Here is a 20,883-nt window from a genome sequence, read left to right on the forward strand (position 1 = left end):
CTGATTCCTGCAGCTGCAAAGGTATTTCACCAGTGCCCTCAGGCCAGGTGCTGTTCCTGCAGAATAAGCCTTTTGTTCCTTAAGGGAGAAGGGTCTGAGTGGAATTCTTAGTGATTCCTGAGCCAGTGCCTCCAGTGTGCACCATGAGTTTTCTCTGGATTTTCCCTGATCCCCCCATAAGAGCCAGGGGGTGGTTCCTGGACAAAATGTCTGCAAAAAGGTGGACCCTTTCCTCCAGGAGCACCATACTCTCAAGCTAGTCCATACTAAGCCTCCAGAAATTTGTTAAAATTTCTAGTTTGATATCTTTATCCATTTCTATAGTACGTGGTGGCTTCTGTCCCTGGTAATCAAATGCTCAAGTCCTATGTCTTAAAAAAAAAAAGTGACTCTCTCTCTCCAGATTTTGAAATGGCTGTTTGTTCTGAAAACTCAGTTCTCTTTGACTTTCCAGTCTGTCCAGATTTTTTCTTGTTGTAAGCACAGGAGGGACATCTTGCAGCTCTCTCCATCTCTGAACTGAAACTGGAAGCCCTATTCAACCATATTTGACCTACAAATGTCAATTCCATATAGGGCAACCTAAGAGACCATGGCATAGTTTTTGGACAGTCCATCTTGTTTTGCTGCAGCCAAAGTCTAACTAGAGATTTCTGGAAAAGATTGCTATGGATTATTCTATACACAATTCATGGAGCGTAAGATGACCCCTCCCCCCCATGACAATGGTCCTCAAACTTGAGCATGCATAAGCATCACCAGGAGGACTTGTTAAAACACAGATTGCTGGGTTCTTCTGAAGAGTTTCTGATTCAGTAGGCCTAGGGCAGGGCCCAAGAAGTTTCATTGCTGCCAGTTCCTGGTTGGTGATGCTACTAATACTCTTTCAGGGATCACACCCCAAGAACCCTATCGGGTGTCTTGGAGGCCCAGGGCTCATCTACAGGTTTTACTTATTCATCACTCTCAGGGCAAATGGTCAGCCCTGAGGGGCAGCAATTAGGTTCTCAGCTGACTTCAGAGAAGTGTCAAGAGTAAAGTGTCAAGGAATATGCTTACCTTTGAATACATTCTTTCTCTAGAGTGAATCTAATTTAAACATAATGCTTTATGTCTTAAAACAGAGGTCACCATGCAGAAGACCTAAACAAGGAATTCTCCAATGAAGATATACAAATGACCAATAGGCACATGAAAAAAAAATGCACAATATCGCTAATTATCAGACAAATGCAAATCAAAACTACAATGAGGTATCACCTCACACCAGTCAGAATGGCCATCACTCAAAAGTCCACAAATGACAAATGCTGGAGAGAGTGTGGAGAAAACTGCTGGTGGGAATGCAGTTTGGTGCAGCCATTATGGAAAACAGTATGGAGATTGCTCAAAAAACTAAAAATAGACTTACCATATGATCCAGCAACCCCACTCCTGGGCATATATCCAGAGGGAACTTTAGTTCAAAAAGATACATGCACCCCAATGTTCATTGCAGCACTATTCACAATAGCCAAGACATGGAAACAACCTAAATGTCCATCAACAGATGACTGGATAAAGAAGTGGTGGTATATTTATACAATGGAATACTACTCAGCCACAAAAGTAATAAAAGAATGCCATTTGCAGCAACATGGATGCCCCTGGAGACTGTCATTCTAAGTGAAATTAAGCCAGAAAGAGAAAGAAAAATACCGTATGATATCACTTACATGTGAAATCTTAAAAAAAAAAAAAAAAAAAAAAGACAAACTTATTTATAAAACAGAAACAGACTCACAGACATAGAAAACAAACTTATGGTTACCAAGGCGGGAAGTGGGTGGGAAGGGATAAATTGTGAGTTCAAGATTTGCAGATACTAACTACTATATATAAAATAGATAAGCAACAATTTATACTGTATAGCACAGGGAATTATATTCAATATCTTGTAGCAACTTATGGTTAAAAATATGAAAATGAATATATGTATGTTCCTATACGACTGAAGTATTGTGCTGTACACCAGAAATTGACACAACATTGTAAACTATTTCAACAAAAATATATTTAAAAAAAAAACAGAGGTAGCCATGGTTTTCTAATAGAGGATGAAATCTTAGATAGGTGTACAGACCATGTGAACTTGTTTTAAGATCCATGGTGATGTAAGCACATTCCTTCAGGTCCAGGTGTTGGCTGAGACTCAAGTACAAGTGCCTCTGAAGGCTTTCTTCGTAACTGTTTTCTTATGTCATGAATCCTCCTGAATGCTATAGTTTTGCACTTAGAGTTTTGGTAAAGGTAAAACTAGGCAGCTCGTATTTAAAGAATAAATTCCATTTGGCATGAGTCATAATGACCCACTCATCTATTCAGTCAACAAATATGTATCAAGTGCTTACTATGTACCTGGCAATGTTTTAGGTGCTGGGGACATAGCAGTGAAGAAAATAAAGTCACTGTCATCATGGTGGCTTCATTCTAGGGAGAGGAGACAGAAAACAGACAAGTAAGTGTGTGTGTGTATGAACGCAGCAGGCTATCAATATGAAGGTTTGCAAGAGGATCAAGGCTAAAGTTGCTGTTTTATTCAGCAGGTTAGCAATGGCCTCTCTGATGTGACATCGAGCAGTGACTAGCCAGAAGGAAAAGATCCAGACTTGGCACCCATGGAGGTTTAGGTAAATACAACTTTAGAGGTGGATGGGTGGTTAGTCACTTTTGTATACTAATGGTAAATCAACTATGTTTATAATCAGGCAAAAACTATTCTTGCTAAAAATCTCAGGTAATTCAGACTCACACTCCACTTCTAGGAACTGTCTTAAGGATAAATTGGAAATGTGGACATTGATTTATGCCCAGAGATGCTCATCATAGCTTTCTAACATAAAAAAATGGAATTAACGAAAAATGCCGTTCTTTTCCTGACCTCCACACCCTCAAGGCTCCGCAGTTCCAAAGCCCCTGGACTCTTCCCTGTGGTCATGTTCTCTTGCTGTAGAAGACTTGCCTGCTTACCTGTCTATTTCCCCCGATTTGAGCTGCCTGAGGACAGGGGCTATGTTGCATTCAACACCTATCATGGTGTCCGGCACATTGTAAGCAACTCAATCCATGTTCAAGAAAAGATTGGTTAAATACTCTCCGGCATATCTATAGACAGAGTATTATACAGCCATTACAAGTCACGTTTCTAAAAAATTAATGACAAAATAATGATAATACGAAGAATAAAGAGTAGATTATAAAACTATGTACACAGAATAACCTCCATTATGAGACACTAAAATGATGAAAAGCTGTACATGAATTAAATCAGGACAATTTCTGCTTTTTGCTTTATACTTTTAATTTTCTAGTTTGGGTATAATATTAGCTTCATAAAGTAAATTAGTTAAAAATACTCAAGGTGACTGACTGGGTTTTACATGTGAGTCTACAGTCATCACTCTGGTTCTCTAAACCTTGGAAGATTCGTTGGTAGGATTCCTGTGAACAGGCCCCTCCTTAGCATGTGCTATCCTCTATTACCTTGATGGTTCTCACCCTCAGCTCTGCCTCCTCATTTTGTCTTGCTCATCACCCCCTGCCAGATACTCAGCACTAGATGTGTGCTTTTAAGACTTCTCCCTCTTGCTTCATTCCAGATTCACTTCCTCCAAGGAGACTGCCCTTAGTGCGGACAAAAAAGGACATTTCTCGAGAGCCTCCTGGGGCCAAGGCAAGGGGACGGGTGGGTGTTCCATACAAGGGTCTCTGTGCATCGACCTCCCTTCAGCAAACGCCACGTTCCCGGTGCTCTCAGATTCACCCCCAAACTAAGGAATACTCATGAAGCTTGAAGAGAATCTACTCCACTTCTCCTAAGACAGATGTCTTCTCAGTTTTGCTTTCTTTATGGTTTTTCTGTTCGGCTTCAGGATAGCCTTATCAGTTTGGTTAGTTTAAAAATTGGTTTGTAAACCTTTTAAAGCTTTTTCTTAAAAAAAAATTAGTAACAAATGATAATGAAGTTTTGCTTTCCCCAGGCACTTCCCCATCAATGAGCTCAAAGCTTGCTAACAAATCTGTTTCTTGGAGCATTAGTTATATTCTCTAGGGGTGACAGAGAAGGGAAGCATTCACAGCTTAACTGACATTATCTGTATAACTGAATTCAACGTGTTGTCATCTAAAGAGAGCTGCCCCATGAAGCTGGTTCTCCGGGAACTCAATGCTTCTTTTTCAGTCAGTTTTTCTCTTTCTATTTTTGCCTCAGAAAATCCTAGCCACAACCTACCAGGTTACCTTGTTCCATTGTGTGATTGAAGTATTTTACCACCTGTTGTTTCAACAAGAAAAATGAAACAGCCCACTTTACTATGAATTCTGAATTCACAAGTATGATTAGAACACACTGTCATTTATGGGAAGGGGCTTCCCCCACAGCCACTCCAATTTGGGGTCACTTAAAACAGCAAGAAATAAAACCACCTCTCAGGAGTCGGCATCTACTTCATGGATTCTCCTTGGATTCAGGGGCTGCCTTCTGCTCCACGTGGTGGACAACAAGCCTTGGTGACCCTGGGGACAGAACTAGGAGTGACATCAGAGGTTCATCACCTTGAGAGACATGACCCTCTCTCTGTCCTTACACCACGGACAAACATTTATCTCTGGCCAGGAAAGAGTCTTCTCTGCCTTGGCCAGTGTGTTTCCTCATTAGAGCCAACTTTGGGGACGGCATCTTCTTCCCCAGGCTTAGGTCATACGCACTAAGCCTTCCCTCTGCTGGACACCGCCATCGGCCATGCTCAACACCTATCACCCACACATGCAGTGTTTTGTTATAGTTTTCATTTGTACAAAACCAAAGAGAAAAGCTTTTTTTTTTTTTTTTTACCAAATCCTCTTGGTGCTAAAACATCTTGACATTAATTTGTGCTAAAATAACTAGAGGACTAAAACCTAATCTAATACAAAAAAAGAGACCATGATGACCTCAGGTTACAATACAAAGGCCTTCGTGGGACCTGGGGATTATTTTTGTACAGATAATGGCAACTGTAAGCAATAAATTATACACCCTGTGGTTTTCCCATCAAGAAACTGGCTATGAAAGGAAATAAAAACCCCACTATTAGTAACCAAAGACACAAACGTGATGATAGACATAGCCTGTCTTTATAGGAGAAACGAATCAGGTACTTAAGTATGCTGTCTAGACGGCTGTGTATGAATAAAAGTGGCTTTACACAATTATTTGAATAATAATTTAATGATTTTTTACACTAAAAAAGAATTTAGACCTAACCAGAATTTTCTGCTTCAATATGAATGTAAAATTGAACAACTTAGAAATGGAATTCACAGCCACAGAATTTAATGGATTATTTCTCTTTACTCGGGAAAGATGGAGGGGCACTATATTCCATGCCTTCTGAAGACATTTTTCTAAGGGTAATGAAACTGTGTAAAATGGAGAAAAATGACTTGAATTCCAAGATATCATTCCTCTTTGACCATGACAACTTTGAACAAAAATATTTTCACAAAACTTCATTTTAATCATCTTCTTTACAAACCACAATACTTAAGACTTTTCTAAATACAACTTTAGAAAATGAAGCAAAAAAATAATCTCCATAGATGCTGGTCGAGTCCATGCTGAATGCAAAAGAATTTTTTCAAAAGTGATACTTCCAAGCTTTTCAGAATTCTTGACGGGTCCATTTTCTAAAGAGTAAAGATGGTGACTATTCGGGCAGTGGCTCGTCCAGTTCCATGATGTAGAATCCTCTTGCTGGTTAGCCCATAGGGCAGTAATGAAGCTGGATAGGCCACCTTCTCCTCCTAGAACTGCTTCTCCCTCTCCTTATACAAAGAAAGCCAATGGCTCTATGAGGAGAAGGCGACAGCCCTCTATATTGCAGGTCGCCAGTGCCCCACGAGGGCGCTCCAACCTCTCACTTTAATTATTAACAATCCTACTCTGTATACACATTATATAAAACTATAGTAGGGATTTGCATGATGAGTAAACGAGAAATCCAAATGTCAAAGATTCCAATCTTCATTCTTATATTAGGTGGTGGGAAATCTCTGAAGGCTTCAAGTTTAACGTAGAAATGCTTAGAATAGTCAAAGGGACAGGAATGTTTTATGCTGCCCTTGAAAACCTGGTGCTCCTGGCCCTGAGCACACTGAGAGCAAGGCTGCTGAAAAGGCAGTATGTCCAGATATGAGGGTGAAGGATGCCAGGCTTCTTTCTTTGCACGCTCCCTCCCCTTACCTGGGCTCCCACTCTGGAACCCTGCCTGGAAGACCAGGGTGTCCAGGTTCTGTAAATACTCTAGAGGAAGCAGCGGCCTCAAGCAACAAGGTTGAGTATGTAGGTAAGAGGGAGGCGGGGGCGGGAGAGGGGACGAGACATTTGTTTGTAATACTTTCGGTGATCAAGAACATGTGGTTTTTTGGTGGTGGTGGTTGTTTTTTTTTTTTTTTTGCATCACTCCTTCAGTGTTATCAATTCTCATTCTTTGTGGTGGTGCAAATCTACTAATGTTTAGTAGTTTCACACTAAAACTCAGAAAATAGACAAAGCAGCTTTTTAGAAACACATCAAAACATCTTCAGGAGCCATTAAGGGACCACCCCCACCCCCACCCCAATCCCCAAACAATCTTGCCGTACAGAATGTGCCCCTTATTTTCAGCTAAGGATGAGAAAACAGTTACATAGTCTAAGGCTGAACTCTTCATTTGCTACAAAGATAAAGCAGACAAGCAAATACCAGTTTCCTCAGGTCGGTGGGAAAAAGCAGTACCGTAAGAGCGATCCAACCCGCTACACTTTAACAAGAGCCTCCCCCCTTTCTCTTGGGCCTGAGGAAGGGGTTACAAGAGAGCAAGGCAAGTGACATTATGTGAGTACAGTTTGAACAGCAGCACACACGGGTAACCCAGAGCAGGAAATAATACAACTCCCCCCCCCTTTGTTTTCATTTGCATTTTACTTTTATTTATTTTCGCTTTAATAATGCATATTCTGTTCACTCAAAAGGTGCAAAGGACAGGAAGCGGGGGTTTAACTTGGCTGATGAAAAATCAAGCAGGGCTGACATTTCTAGTTCAAGAACTTAAAACTAGGAGAAAAGTCGCAGCTGGTACCAAAGAGCACACCCAACTTCACAGCTGTCTCCTCTTACGACCTTTGGTTAGGCAAGAGAAGCTTTGAAGACAGTGGCCTCTAGTGGACTTTGATAAGTGGCTAAAAAAAGTGTGTGTGTGTGTGTGTTTTAAATCATGGTAGCTGCATCACAAAAGCTCCAATCAAGAGGGTGGTAAAAAGAAGGCACAGATCATTACAAATACCAGATTTTCTCTTTCTGTTTTTGTAAATATACCATCATATATAAGCTAAAATTTATCTTAGGGTGGTGAGGTTTGCTGGCAGGGGAAGGGACAGGTTGGACCTAAAATTGCATATGTAATAGAATCCTAGGGGGGGACACAAAGCCAGGCAGCTTTCCGCCTAAAGCAAAAGAACGGGATGCTCGCTCCAGACTGTATGTAATACAAACACTGGGAGAAATCTGTGACAAAACACGATTAAAAAATGATAAAATTATAAAGCTTGTAAACGAATAATCTAAAATTACATTTTATTCATGGAAAATATCATCAAAATAGTACCACCATGGACTAAACTGCCTGAGTTTTCATTTCACGTGTGAGATCTCATAGTAAAAAAGCCTTTAGCACAATTTGCTCTAAGTCACAACCAGTGCCAGACCCAGGACTATACCATGGGGAAGAGAGTCTCCTCTTGGATGGAATTTGTGTTGTGCTATCAAGACTTTTGTGCTAATCTTTCAAACAGGGACGTGTTGGGGCAAACCTTTAATCTTTTGGCACAAGGTTATTTTGGCTGGGGCGGAAAATTTGAGTCTTGGACTCAGGATGAATGATGCGACATTTCATTTATCAAGTATTCATTTTGATTGAAGAGCTTTCTTGATGTCATTCACTTCCATCTATGAAGGAAAAACAAGAGCCGAACAAAATCACAATGAATCGGCTGGCTGGAGAAAAGCTGAAAGATAAGTTGATTGAAAGAAAGTAATCCACTTGACAATTTGAAAGGTAAAATGAGTGAAATGACATGTGAATGAAGAGTTGATAGCCATGTCAGAAATGACATAAACCTAAAGAAAAGGCGCACCAACACGATGCACTAGGAAAGGGTGGATGTCTGAATTCTCAGGCTACCAGTATTCCACATTTGTCAAAAGCAACAATACAACAACAATTCCAGTTTCTTGGCCAGAGGCTGGAGCAGGCTGTCCAGACACACTGGACCATCTGGCAGGGCTGGAAGGCAGCTGTGGTTGGGCACAAGGGGTATCTATCAGCACCCCCAAAATGAGGACAAGCAGTTACCAATCCTTTGAGCAGCACGGATCTGTCACCGCCAAGGGCCCCAACTGGCTGAGAGCTGAAAGTCTACCATTTCCCACTCCTCCACCCTCTCTGCCATTCGGTAATGGCTGAGTTAGATCAGAGCGGGGTAGAGGGGGACAGAGCTCTGATGCCCTGGCAGGACTGCCATAGCTGCCAGGGAAAAGCAAAGAGATAAAGAGCAAGTGTTGAGTGCGAACAGCTATGGTCCCTGGAGTCCTGATGGCCGTATGATGGAAGCGCCAAGGAGGTCTCCCCGGGGCCATGCCCTCTGGCGGTCACTACAATGAGGCCTCTGAAAACTGGGGGGAACTTTTCCACAGAGAAGATGTTTCAGATAAATTCCAAATAAGAAATCCAACTAGGGGCACGTTTGCTAATGTCCCCCTTCCCCTAGACTTCCTGGACCCAGGAGAGAATGTGTAATAAGGCTATATAATTCTAAGAAAATTGTCACAGGAAGCGCGTCTAAATCTGCAGAAAAAGTCACTGTCATTTATTTTCAAAATAAAGCCCTGACTCTGCTCCCACCCCCAACTGAGCCTCTTAAGGGGCAACAGGACACTAGGGACCTACCTGCAACCGAAGCCGGATTTTCTTCTCTTCATCCAACTCCGACAGTAACTGCTTAATCTCCCGTCTGGAAAGCAAACAGCGATAAAATTAAACAAAAGCCCAGACTTCCCCAATAGGAGATAAGAAGTCTCTTATCACTTCCAAATCCTTCTGATCCTTTTACAAAGAAAATGTGGCCAGAACATTCTATTTTCTTTGCACAGCTACGGCTTGAAGTCTGTTGCAGATGGAAAGGCTTGCCATTATTTCCGGGCTCCCAAAATACATAGTCATCAAACAGTAGGTCCGAAACGACCTTTGAAATCCCTCAGTCCAAGCTTCTCCTCAAAGAAGAAGATGGGGGAAACTGAGGCCCCGAGAGGTGGCCTGACTTGCCCAGTGACTAGACTCCAGGCATCCAGGCTCACACTCTGTCGCCTCCCCTCTAACTAGTCCTCTATTACGGAATCACTGGTCTTTCAATGTATTTACATAATAATATTCATTGCAGACAGTTTCACTACTTCATTTATATTTCCTTTATTGTCCCAGAGTTTTAAATTACTAAAAGGCTAGTGGTAGGTTTTCACAGAGTCTCACAAAATCCTACAAATAGTAACAGTCGAAAATGTGGAGGTAAGATAACTGAGTAACGATAGAGTAACTACATCATGGAGGAAGCAGACACGCGTTCGGACACAGTCTTGTGCCCCTTCCAACACTAAATAATGAAGCAGAACTTGCAAACTTGCAAACTCAGGGCTCTATGTGTAGGATGATGCAACCAGCCTAACTCTGGTCAGAGAGCTGTCCTCCATTTTAGGGTAGCAAACACTCCATTTTACACATACATTTTTACAAACTGGATTAGAAAAGCAAAAAACAAAGACTGCAGAAACAGCACAACAAAAAAGGGAGAAGTGACGCAGCATTTGCTCACTTCAGATGAGCACCATGACGGCCCCTGTACTTGGGCCAGGGTCCCAGCACTGCCGTCAACATGCTGGGTTTTCTGACACGAGCCAGCTGTGATCCGTTACTGTATTTACTGAAGCACACGCTATGCATCACTGTCTCAGTGGGCACCACCCAGGGCTTAGGAAAGGAGAAGATGGGACCCTAAGCAGACAGCACGCCTCCAGGAAGACTCTGGCAGGCAAAGCCTCGAGCCGTCCAGGTTGGGGGAGTTAGTTGCGGAACAAGGTGCGAAGAAAGTCACTATGTCTTGAGCTAGTGACATACGAGCTTCCTCCCCTACGAGGGGGGAGGAAGATGGGGGAGTTGATGGAGAAGAGCCAGGACAGAAGCAGGGGGTGAGAACCGCACATTTGGGGATGAGGGGCGTCGACACAGACTTCAGCTGAAGGCGGAAAGGAAAGTGACGCTGAAGGCAAGGAGGGGAGACTGGGGGGGACGCGGTGCCCTGGGGCACAAAGGCCAGACTGAGGAAGGCAGGCCTTGGAAAGGGGCCACTGTGACATTTGACTCAAGATGTTGGCGGGGGGAAGGTCAATTGCAGGCGACTATGTCCAGCTTCACAGTGGAGAGAGGAGCATGGGGGGAGCAGCCCCAAAGCACTGGTGATTCTGCACTCGGACTCGGGCGCAGGCCTTTTCAGACGTGCAGCACAGTCCTAGGCACTTCTCAGAGGGAGGGCCCCAAGGGACGGAGCCCTGGATCCAGGTCAGTCTGACCCAATGATAGTCTTATTCAGAAGGCTGAGAACCAGTACTCTGGGATGGACTGGGGTTATGGCGTCACTGTCTAGGCAGGGGACCCGTCACCTGGACGTGGATGGGGCTTTTGGGTATTTAAAGAGATAATGCACAGGGCCAGATAGGAGCTGGGGGCTTGAAGGAGTTAGGGGCAGCCTGGCTGGTGCCCTGAGACCCTCTCTGATCCCATCTGCTCTTCTGCATATTTATCAGATGAGCCCCTTCCAGGGAGGGGGTAAGTCTAAGGGGCCCCAAATTCATATGACATTCCCAGCCCAAGGCGGGAAGTGGGACAGAGCCACAGTGCTCACAGCCCGCGCCGCTCCCTCTGCGGGGCACTCTGCTCTTCGCCATCGTAGGTTGGCTTTCAAAACCCTACTTAGGAAATGCCCCCTTGAGATGCCTCGCCATTCCCTCAGGAAACAGCTAACTGTTCCCTAAACTCTCTGCATCTCAGCTTATTCAGGTAAGTGCCCCCTGATTTCTAATCCTTTCACCATTGTTTTTTTGTCACTGCACACAGCACCCTGAGAGATAGACGTGTAATATTTATTTTTGTTCACAGGTCCCTCTCCCCATCTCAGTGCCCCTTGATGGTCAGAGATGTGGAGAGTGTGTGCGTGCAGGCACGCAGGATGAGCCCCGGGGTCTCCTGGAGAGAACATCCTGCTGAGGTTTAAAGATTCCCTGCGTCTTTTTCATACACCGCAGCCCCGAAATGCAAGCCAATTCCTTCATGAGGCAGCTAGTTGAAGACATGGCAATTTTTCTGATGCTAGAAGCAAAGCTGGCTGTTGGGCTTATTAAGAAGTGGTGCATGTACATTACTGTGTTGGATGGGAATCTGAAGATCTTTCTTTTTAACAGCTCGCTAAGCGCATCAGTCCTTGTAACCAACTCCTCCCTGCACGCTCCACGGCCAGCCGTGCCTTCCCGCCTGCGGCTGGGCCAGCTGACGTGTGGAGCAGAACTAAATGAAGCCTCTCGGTTCACACGCCCATTCCCACCCCTGCTGCCACCATCACGGGGTGGGGGGTCCTCACAGACAGGCTGGGACCCAGGCTGGCAGAGCAGGCCCTGACCCGGTGGAAAGCACCACAGGAGGCAGTGAGAGAAGGGGCCGCAGACACTCACTTCTGCTGGTCCTTCATGGTCTCGATGGTGCTCCTCAGCTCGCGGACCTGTGTCCTCAGCTCCTCCAAGGCTGCCTGGCTGCTGGCCACAGGCTCCATCTTTGGTTTTCCTTCCGTGCCGAACAGAGATGGGGAGTTGGCTCTGTGTCCAACTGTTCCCAAAGAGGACGACAGGGGGGAAGATGCTGCTGAGGACAGAGGGGCTGGCCCGCCGCCGCCCGCCGCCATGGTCCCCGGCTTGGGCGGGAGGGGTGCTTTGTTGTCGGACACCTGTGACGACGGGGGACAGAGAGGAGTCAGGCCAGGGGTTCATGCGCTGCATTTCCCCGTCTTGTTTACTAAGACTCTCCAGCTACATCACTGTCCCCACGTCCCTCCACATGCTCCACTCACTCATTTGACCTTCCTCCACAAGCGCTCAGAGGCCCACGCGGTGCAGGCATCCCCCTAAATATTTTCAATCCGACCAGCTAGTCCCTAACTAGTTTAATGTACACGGCCAGAGGTCCATGTACTCACTAGGCTCCGCAAACTCTGCAGTGAGCAAAACATTTTCTTGGCCCTCAAGGAGCTTAGAACCCATTGAGGTACAGACAAACAGACCGACACACCACAGATGAGAGGAGAGTCTGCCCACAGGAGGGAAGCACACAGAGCTGCAGAAGCCCACCAAAGGGACCAAGTGTCCGGGAGGGAGGAGCTGACAGCCCCATCTTGGAGGAGGAAGATGAGGGAGCAGTCAGAAAAGAGGCAGGCTGAGGGGAGAAAAGAGTTCTAGGAGGAGGGAACGTGCCAGGCAACGGCCCAGAGCCTGGAGAGTGGATGCATTCATGGGAAGCAGCCAGCCACGCGGCTGGAAGGTCAGAGATGGCAAGAGAGAGGTAGGGGGTGCTCGGGGGCTGGTGGAAAGGGTGAAAAAGACCACGTGCCAAGCAAAAGATCACTGTGGCTGCAGACGGGCTGAAGGGCTAGCAAGTCTGCAGGTCTAGAGAACTGCTGGGGGACTCTCATCTAGTGACAGCTAGAAAGGGTGAGGGTTTGACTCAGGCAGCGGCCAAGAGAATAGAGAACAGACAGCTTTGAGAGATGCGGCAGTGACAGGCTCATCCAACGCAAAGATGTAGTCCCTACCCTCCCGGAGCAGACACCCCAAGACCAGGAGGATGTGGTCCTGGACAGGCTGTAGCGGGTGAGGAGGAAGTACAGATTGAGGGCCAGGGAGGCGGGGGATGGAGGAAGGAGGCATTAAAGTTGGACCTTTTCATGGGAGGACAAACAAGTTGGAGGCCCAGACAATGATCTCGGATTTGGGCACAGTGAATTTTAGGGGCCTGAAGGAGAGCCGGGGGAAGGCCAACGGGCAGAGCCAATGATTCAAAGAGTAAGGTGGGCCAGAGCAATCACCAGAGGAAGTGGCAGCCATGGGGGTGGATAATACAGAACGAAAAGAGAGGAGGCTCAGTGATGGAACCTGGGGATGCCCCAAACTGAAGAGGTGGAAAGAAGTGAGAGCCCTTGGGGACAGAGTGGTGAGAGAGGGGAGGAAGCCAGGCAGGAGGGGCCTGAGTTATGGACGTCTCCTGGAGGGGGAGCTTCTAGAAGGGTGCTGAGAGGAAAATTGGGGGGGAGGGCCCATTTGGTGGAGCCAAGGGAGACTGAAATCTGACCAAGGCAGGTTAGGGCCTGAATGGGAGGTGAGGTGTGTGGTCTGCAAGTTGAGAACTCTCTTTCCAAACCATCAGCTGAGGAAGGAAGATGGGAGGGAGGGAGGGAGGGAGGGGGGAGAAAGGGGGAGGGGGGAGAGAGAGAGATCATGGAGAAGCCTCGGGAGGCAGGGAGGAGATAGGCTCAAGGAAGGGCTTTGCTTGCTTTCAAAGATGGGGGAGACCCTGAGCTGGAAGCTATCTCGAGGGAAAGAGCCAAGGCTGAAGATGCAGGAGAGAGGCGGGGAGGCCCGATAGAGAAGTGTCCTGAGGGGCCAGGAGGGCACAGGGAGTGGGAGAGTCACAGGTGGGAGGGAAGAGGGGCCAGCGGCAGGCCTGGTGAGGGGCAGCAGCAAGGGAAGGTGAGATGATTGGCAGGTGGGGAGGGGGCAGGTTGTAGACAGGACGTCGGGAGGGGAGGGGAGGAAGGGGAGGCTGGTGGTGGAGCTCCCAGGGCAGGCGCCAAGATGGGACCAGGCTGGCAAGATGAGGAGGCAGAGTCTGGATTCAGGCTGTGCCAGAGGGAGAAACTGGGCAGAGTCAGCCAGAAGCAGATGGGCCATCATTCCCAGCCTCTCTGCTCGCCTTTTCTCTGCCAAGTTATCATTGAGGAAAAGCGCTTTCTGCTGCCAGGGATAGCAAGCTAGCATCCTGTGCTTGTTGTTAGTAGGAGCCATAGTAAGAGGGAAGAGGAACTGACATTTCTGGAGCACTGGATATATGCCGGACGTTGGCTGGACAATTGAAACAAGGATCAGTTGGCACACACGTCTGACGGAGCAGGAAACTGAGGCTTAGGGGTGTGGCTGAGAAATCCCCCAAGTCTCACTGCTAATAAGTGGCAGAACTGAGATTTAATTCCCTGCCTGTCAGCTGGACCCTCAAGCCTGGTATGGTGACTCTGGCTGCCTGAGTCTGAAGACTGATGCTCTCCTGACCTTACGTTCTTCACTTATTTTCTATTCCTGGGTTTCTACTCTCCCCCGTTTCCCACCCTGCATCCGCCTACGCCTCCCCAGACCCACCAATGTCCTCACACTGACCAACTTCCGGGCACTTCCTGAAACAATGCTTCTCTTAGCATTTCCTACGTGACTCACTCTCCCAGCCCACTTCAGCTAAGAAGTGCTTTTTTAAGTCCCCACAGAGTATAGGCCACCAAATGTCCTGATCAAATTAGTTCAAGTGGAATTTCTAGAAGCAATAAACAACATGAGATGACAACTCCAGGGAAGGGAAAAAGGCTAATGGGATAGAACAGTGCAAATCAGAAACGTGAAGAGCCACTGCCCACCAGTAGATGTCACTAGAGAGACACTCTAGGGATGGAGGAGCACCTGCAACTGTGGGCATACCTATGGTCACCAGAGAAAAACGGGTCTAAATCCAATTTCTGCAAATGGAATCCTTTTAAAAAGGAAGTGCTTCAGTTTTGTGAATAATTACAATCGATCTGTTTTACAGGATCATACTTTTGCTGACTATATCGGATTTTAAAGAAAATCTATACATGTAAATTCTTAAATCTACGAAAACGAAAATTCTACATCACCTTTGACTTCTTTGTGTTAATTCCTGTGTCAAGTGCCTTAAGAAGTGACTTCACTTTTCTGCTTTTAGACAGAAAACAGTTGCTAATGTTGACAGAAAAATAATTCCAATTGACTGGGTTCTCTTAGCATGAAAAAAATGGAATTTTAAAATCGTACTTCACATTCACAGGATGAACAAAACTTGTACGGGGAACCCTTCAGAAGCCACACACAGTTGCTAAACAATGTCTTCTCTGTTCCTCACAAGCCAATAATAAAAGAGCTATACCATCCCCTGGGCATGCAATGAAGTCAAAATGTTTTCAGACTACACATTTATCCTAATAAATTAATCCAAATCAGCATTTCTTTAAGAAACCCTTATAGTGATTCAAATTCATGAACTGCCAACCATAATTTGTGACACCGCTAGTTTTGAACATAAAAGTCACAATCTGTGGGCAGAGAGCCTGGCATTTAATATATTTAATGTATTCTTTCTAGACATCCCTAGGCTTTTAAATTTGTTTTGGTTGTTGTGATGGTGATGATAGTGGTGGCGGTGGTGTGTGATGACGTCTGTAGGGGGGGCGGTGACATATAAAGAGGAGATCAAACCACAAGAGAAAACATGAGAAATGAACTCTGAACCTGTATCTCAGGGATTCTGCTCAGTTTGGGAGACTTGTAACATACCTTAGGGATTTTGATGACCAAAATAAATCACTGTCACTAAAGAATGACAAAAACCTGCATTGTCTGTTGCAGTGGACTGAATGTTTGTGTCCTCTCAAAATTCGTACGTGGAAATCCTCACCCTCACTGTGATGGTATTTGGGAGGTGGGGCCTTTGGAAGGTGATCAGGTCATGAGGGTGGAGCTCTCATGAAGGGTAAGATTCGTGCCCTTTTAGAAGGGACCCCAGAGAGCTCTCTCATCCTCTTTCCTCCGGGTGAGGATACAATGAGAGAAGTTGGCAGTCTGCGACCCTGAAGAGAGCCCTCACCAGAACCTGACCATGCTGGCAGTCTGATCTTGGGCATCCAACCTCCAGAAATGTAATAAATAAATTTCTATTGTTTATAAGTCGCCCCATCTACGGCACTTTGTTTCAGCAGCCCCAAATGACTAAGACAACTGTTTATCCTCGTTGGGTTTATAACTCATCATCAGAGCACACATGAAAAGGCAGGGATCCCGTGCTATTGGGACGCCCTCACCACGGCTGGGCACTCACTTGGGATATGGTAACAGTCTTTGAAGTTTTCTTTGACGCGTCCACTCCTCTGTGTGCAAGCGAAACGTGTTCTTCTTTATCTTCTTCAGGACTTGGGGAGTCAAAGATATCAGGGCTTGAAAGCGAAGACTGGATAAAGCCAAAAGAAAATGCTTTTTGTCAGAATTACGCCTTAGCTGACATAGTTTTTGTTAACATAATGCTGTATGCTTTTGAAAGCACTCGACACTTCTATTCCGTTTGTCTCCTCATTACAATCACGAGGCAGGAAGCGTGCTGTTATCTGTGTGCTGGAGAGAGTGGCAGGGCTGGGACTAAGAAGCAAAGAGTTCCTAGACCAAGGATCTTTCTATGGGCTCTTTCCACCGGTGCCTGTTGGTCATTTCATCCGTGCAAGCATCCGTCATCCACCTTTTCCTGCTCCCTCCATCCCTCAGAGCCTCTCTCTCTATGTCAGCATTTGCTACTGTGTGCTAAGCACTGAGCTAGGTACTGAACTTAACATGCCAGCACGGTCCCTGCTCTCAGGGGGCTGACAGTCCGGTGGAGAAGGACACTCAGGTCGAGAGGAAGCTGCCTCTAACCTGCCTCTCCTCCATTCTCTCCTGATCCTTTTTCAGAACCATTGAACCTGCTGCAGAGTGAAGTGCCTGAAAGGACTTCTCTGCGAGGAAACCATTTCTGGGGGCAAGGGAGCAGCAGCCCTGCTGTCAAGTGACCAGAGTTCCCGCAGCCCTGGAGCACAGCTCTACCTGCCAGCACAGCAAGCTCACATCTGCTCCTAAAATGCTGTCCTCATTGCCGTGGACAGTCCTCATCCACTGCGGAGTCCACCTCTGCTAAGGTATGTTTACAGAACTGCAGCATCTTTTGGTAAAATATGAGGATAACACTCCTATCCTTCCTGCCTCACTGTGAAGATCCAAAAGCTGGATAAATGTGAACCAATTCACTGGAATCACTCTGTCATTTCCAGGTTTTAGGACAAAGCAAAGGAAAGAGTTCCTGTGGCAAGGAATCATTTTAAAGGAAGGCTCTTGCAGAGATATCTGCAGGTGAGTTCATACTCAGCCTCTCCTCTCTACCTTCTACCGCTATGGTCAAAAAATTGTCACATTTAGCATCACCACTTGGTGCCATTATAGAAAAATCACGCCTACAAACACTGCTTGTTTCCTTCTGTTTACTACTAAGGCCATACATTTAGGGAATTTTTAAGCAACATTTTAAAATCAAAAGGTCTTGTTTGTTAATCTTCATTTAATCTGAAAATCCAATTACTTCGAACAACACCCCCCAGCTAAGCTTTCTTCTTCATCTAAGCTTAATTGCTTAACCACCTTGCAATGCCTCTATCCTCTCATTTTGAGATTTTATTCAAAGAGCCAATTTCCTCCTACAGAACCTATGGTTCATGAGCTGCCAATCAAAGCTTGCTCTCTGAATTCTATAAACATAAATAGCTCAAACTAGGGTGAGAGGCCACAAGCTGGGGAGTCAGGACTGATGTATCTCCTTGATCATTCCCTCTAATGGCCTTTTAGGAATATGTCCATATCCACTAATCCCATTCTGCTATGAAAAACTGACAGGTGCTACCAGGAAGAAGAATGAACATGAATTGAACGTATACATCCCTGTGGGGATGGACAGGAATGCAGGGAGAAAAGTGTTTATACTTCTTTAGAGCACACATGTATCTTGTTGTCTTAAGTCTGCAAATAAAATCGTTCCATATAAAATGCCAAACTGAGCCACTGTGCCTTAAGCTTCCCGTGGGCAGGGACCACGTATGTCTCATTCCCAGTTGGAGCCGTGGTACCTGGTACAGAGCTGAGCCTGCAGGAGATGCCCATCAGTATCTGTTGCATGAGTGAGTGAACAAATGTGTAGTCTAGAAGTGGAGTGAAGATGCCGTGCGGCCTCCCCTAAATATAAACCAACTCTCAGACATGGGATGTATGGACCAAGGGTGGGGTGGGGATGCTAATTTGAATTTCTCTGTCTTTAATTCTGATGCCCCAAGGCCCTCTGGATCTTGAAAAGTTGGGAAGAATTTGGAGGGGAAACAAAAGTGATGAAGGATTTGTAGAGAAGATGTGGGAGGTAGGATTAAAAATTTAAATATCGAGCCACTAAGAAGCGATGATTTAGGTTGTGTGTATATGAGGTGTTTGGGGAGCGTGTAGGGGGGTGAGAGGGAGGGAGAAAGAAGGCAGTATTGACACAGTACTCCATAGAAGAGTGAAAAAGTAAGCCACTTTCTCAAGTCTTTCTCCCCAAAAGATGTCAACACATAGGTAGATATGTTTCCTATGAAGAGGAAAATAGGACGACTGAAACCAAACTTCCAGACTCAGCGGATATGAGAGAAGAGGCTCAAAGGAAGTGGCATTCTTTTTCTTCTACATGATGAGCCCTTAGGTAGGATCAGGGATGAGGTGAAAGTAGAAAGTATCCTAGGAAACCTGGACAAGGTTAATTCCTTGGTGTATCTGGGTGACGGTCCAAGGCCTTTGGCCCGAATTCCCAGCAAGGACAAGGCAATGTCATATATACAGAGAGATAAATAGATGGACAGACAGACAGACAGATATACACATACACATACACTGCCTGCAGAAGCATCAAGATTTTTCTACGATGACATTCACTTCAGTGTTTATGATGAAGAAGTGGAAACATAAATGTCGAGTATTCACAGGCGAGGACAGCAGGTAGCCATTCACCGTGATGTGATGGAAGAAAGTGTGATGACTGGGGGAAGGGGTGCCATGTAAGGGGGGAAAAGCAACTTTCAGAACAGTGCGCCCTATGTGATCCCATTTTTGAAGAAAGAATGGCTATACAGCAAGAGGTTAATAGTTCTTAGCTGTGGGGAGCAGGATTACAGGTAACTTTCTTCTTTATGCATTTTGTTGTTAACAATTTGGTACAACAGATGTATTACAGGTTTCTAATAAGAAAGGAAGTTATTCAAAAAGATCCAAATGAAAAACTTCTGCAGGTTATCCGGAGCCTTCTGACTGTTCTTTCCTGCCTGAGCAGGTGCTTCATATGTTAAAACCCAATCTCCTAAAGGTCTGTGCGGGGTTCCCCAGAGGGTGCTGAGGACAGCACTTTGAGAAAAAAAGGCTTGGCCACTGCCAGGCACCATATAGTGGCCGATCTTTTTTTTTTTAAGTAAAATTCTGCTTTGTTTGCAGACTGAATCAGCTTTGCTCTCCTTTTCCACCAGAAAACATGACTTTTTTTCTTACCCATTTCCAGTTCAAACAAGAATCCCTCTGGAAGGAGAGAGAAAGGAAGTGGGATTAGGGCGTTCCCACTTCGCGGGCAGATACAGAAAGGATAAAAAGAAAGAAATACTGCTTGATTCCAGAAGACTCTCAGATCACTTCCGGTCAGTAGTGTAGCGCATGCCCTCCCTCTCCCCAGCGTGTCCTCATGTCAGCCACTTGCAGAAGAGTCCTTAGCTACAGGCTCTAATCCTTCCTGCTTTCCAGCTGTCAAGAAGCGAGGAGGCACTTACGGATGTGAGAGACTGGGACGGAGGCCGCCTCCCTGTGGCTTTTGGTCTGCTTGTGGTTGGGTGACTGAGTTTCTCAGTAGATGATACCACGGAGTCAAAACCTTCTAGGTCTAAAACAAAAGTAAAACAGATTTTTTAAAGAACAACAATAGGAGTGAGGGAAGGTTTTGATAACATGCCACATGCCCCTCTTTTCCTTAATAATCATGATTTGCATCTGGATTACACTTTGAAGTCTGTTTACATCCTTTGGTCATTCATATACGTGACTCAAACTGAATAACACAATCATTTCCTCCTCGGTTTAACAAGGTAACATGGCAGAAAGAGAAACATGATTTTTTCTTTCTCTCTTCGACAGCTATATTCATAAATCTTTAAAAGCTACAGAAAGAGCAGTAAAGGAGGAATCCTCTTCCTTCCACAAATCCAAGTCCATTTTGGTAGATAAAACATTCTTATGGTCGCAATACAATCAGCAGTTATCACAAGATACAACATCCTCGGGCAAGTGAATGCTGGTCGCTGATTCCAAAAGACAAGAGAGGGCAGCCTCCTCGGCTGGCTGTACTGCAACACTCTGACCATCACCCTACCGTTAGACTATTCACCCCCTGGAGGTGGAGGGCAAGCTTCTGTTTCCCCGGATGGCTCACAGAGTCCGACACCATTCTGTTTCCAGAGGCATCACTCAGTGGGGACAATATCCTCTTCAGTCATCAGTCTGCTCATTCATTCACCCCATGATGAATGAGCAACTACTCTGCGCCACTCACGGAGTCAGATGCTGAGGCTACACCAGTGAGCACAGCAGAAACGAGCCTGCCCTCAGAGAGCTCCCATCTCTGTGACTGACGTCTCAGATGAACGTAGCATCGTTCAGTCAGGTCGGCGCTGCACCTGCCATGTGTCCAGCAGGAAGGCCTTTGCCTTTCCTTTGCCACCTCCTTCAACAAACGCTCAGGCCAACCTGGTTCTACAGCGTTCTGGGGATTTCCAAATCGAGTGTACACGTGTGTACAATGCACAAAGGAATGGCCAGCAGAA

General features: G+C 45.7%; 1 protein-coding gene across 6 annotated transcripts in view; it reads right to left on the reverse strand.

Annotated features, from left to right (window-relative positions):
• Positions 1–6,967: 6,967 nt before the first annotated feature.
• Positions 6,968–20,883, reverse strand: part of SH3KBP1 (SH3 domain containing kinase binding protein 1) — a 255,819-nt gene continuing 241,903 nt past the window's right edge. For 4 of the 6 annotated variants that reach the window (XM_032475870.1, XM_006194204.2, XM_006194203.2 and 1 more), the window contains 5 exons: positions 19,837–19,946; positions 16,305–16,433; positions 11,834–12,102; positions 9,006–9,069; positions 6,968–8,005 (listed from right to left, as the gene is read on the reverse strand). In XM_032475870.1, coding sequence (XP_032331761.1) covers positions 7,964–8,005; positions 9,006–9,069; positions 11,834–12,102; positions 16,305–16,433; positions 19,837–19,946 — 614 coding nt within the window. In that variant the 3' untranslated portion in view covers positions 6,968–7,963. The remainder of the gene's footprint in view (positions 8,006–9,005; positions 9,070–11,833; positions 12,103–16,304; positions 16,434–19,836; positions 19,947–20,883) is intronic. The other 2 variants (XM_032475869.1, XM_032475868.1) reach the window with 1 other exon arrangement.

The sequence above is a fragment of the Camelus ferus genome, chromosome X (genome assembly GCF_009834535.1).
Source record: "Camelus ferus isolate YT-003-E chromosome X, BCGSAC_Cfer_1.0, whole genome shotgun sequence".
NCBI classification, from domain to species: Eukaryota; Metazoa; Chordata; class Mammalia; order Artiodactyla; family Camelidae; genus Camelus; species Camelus ferus.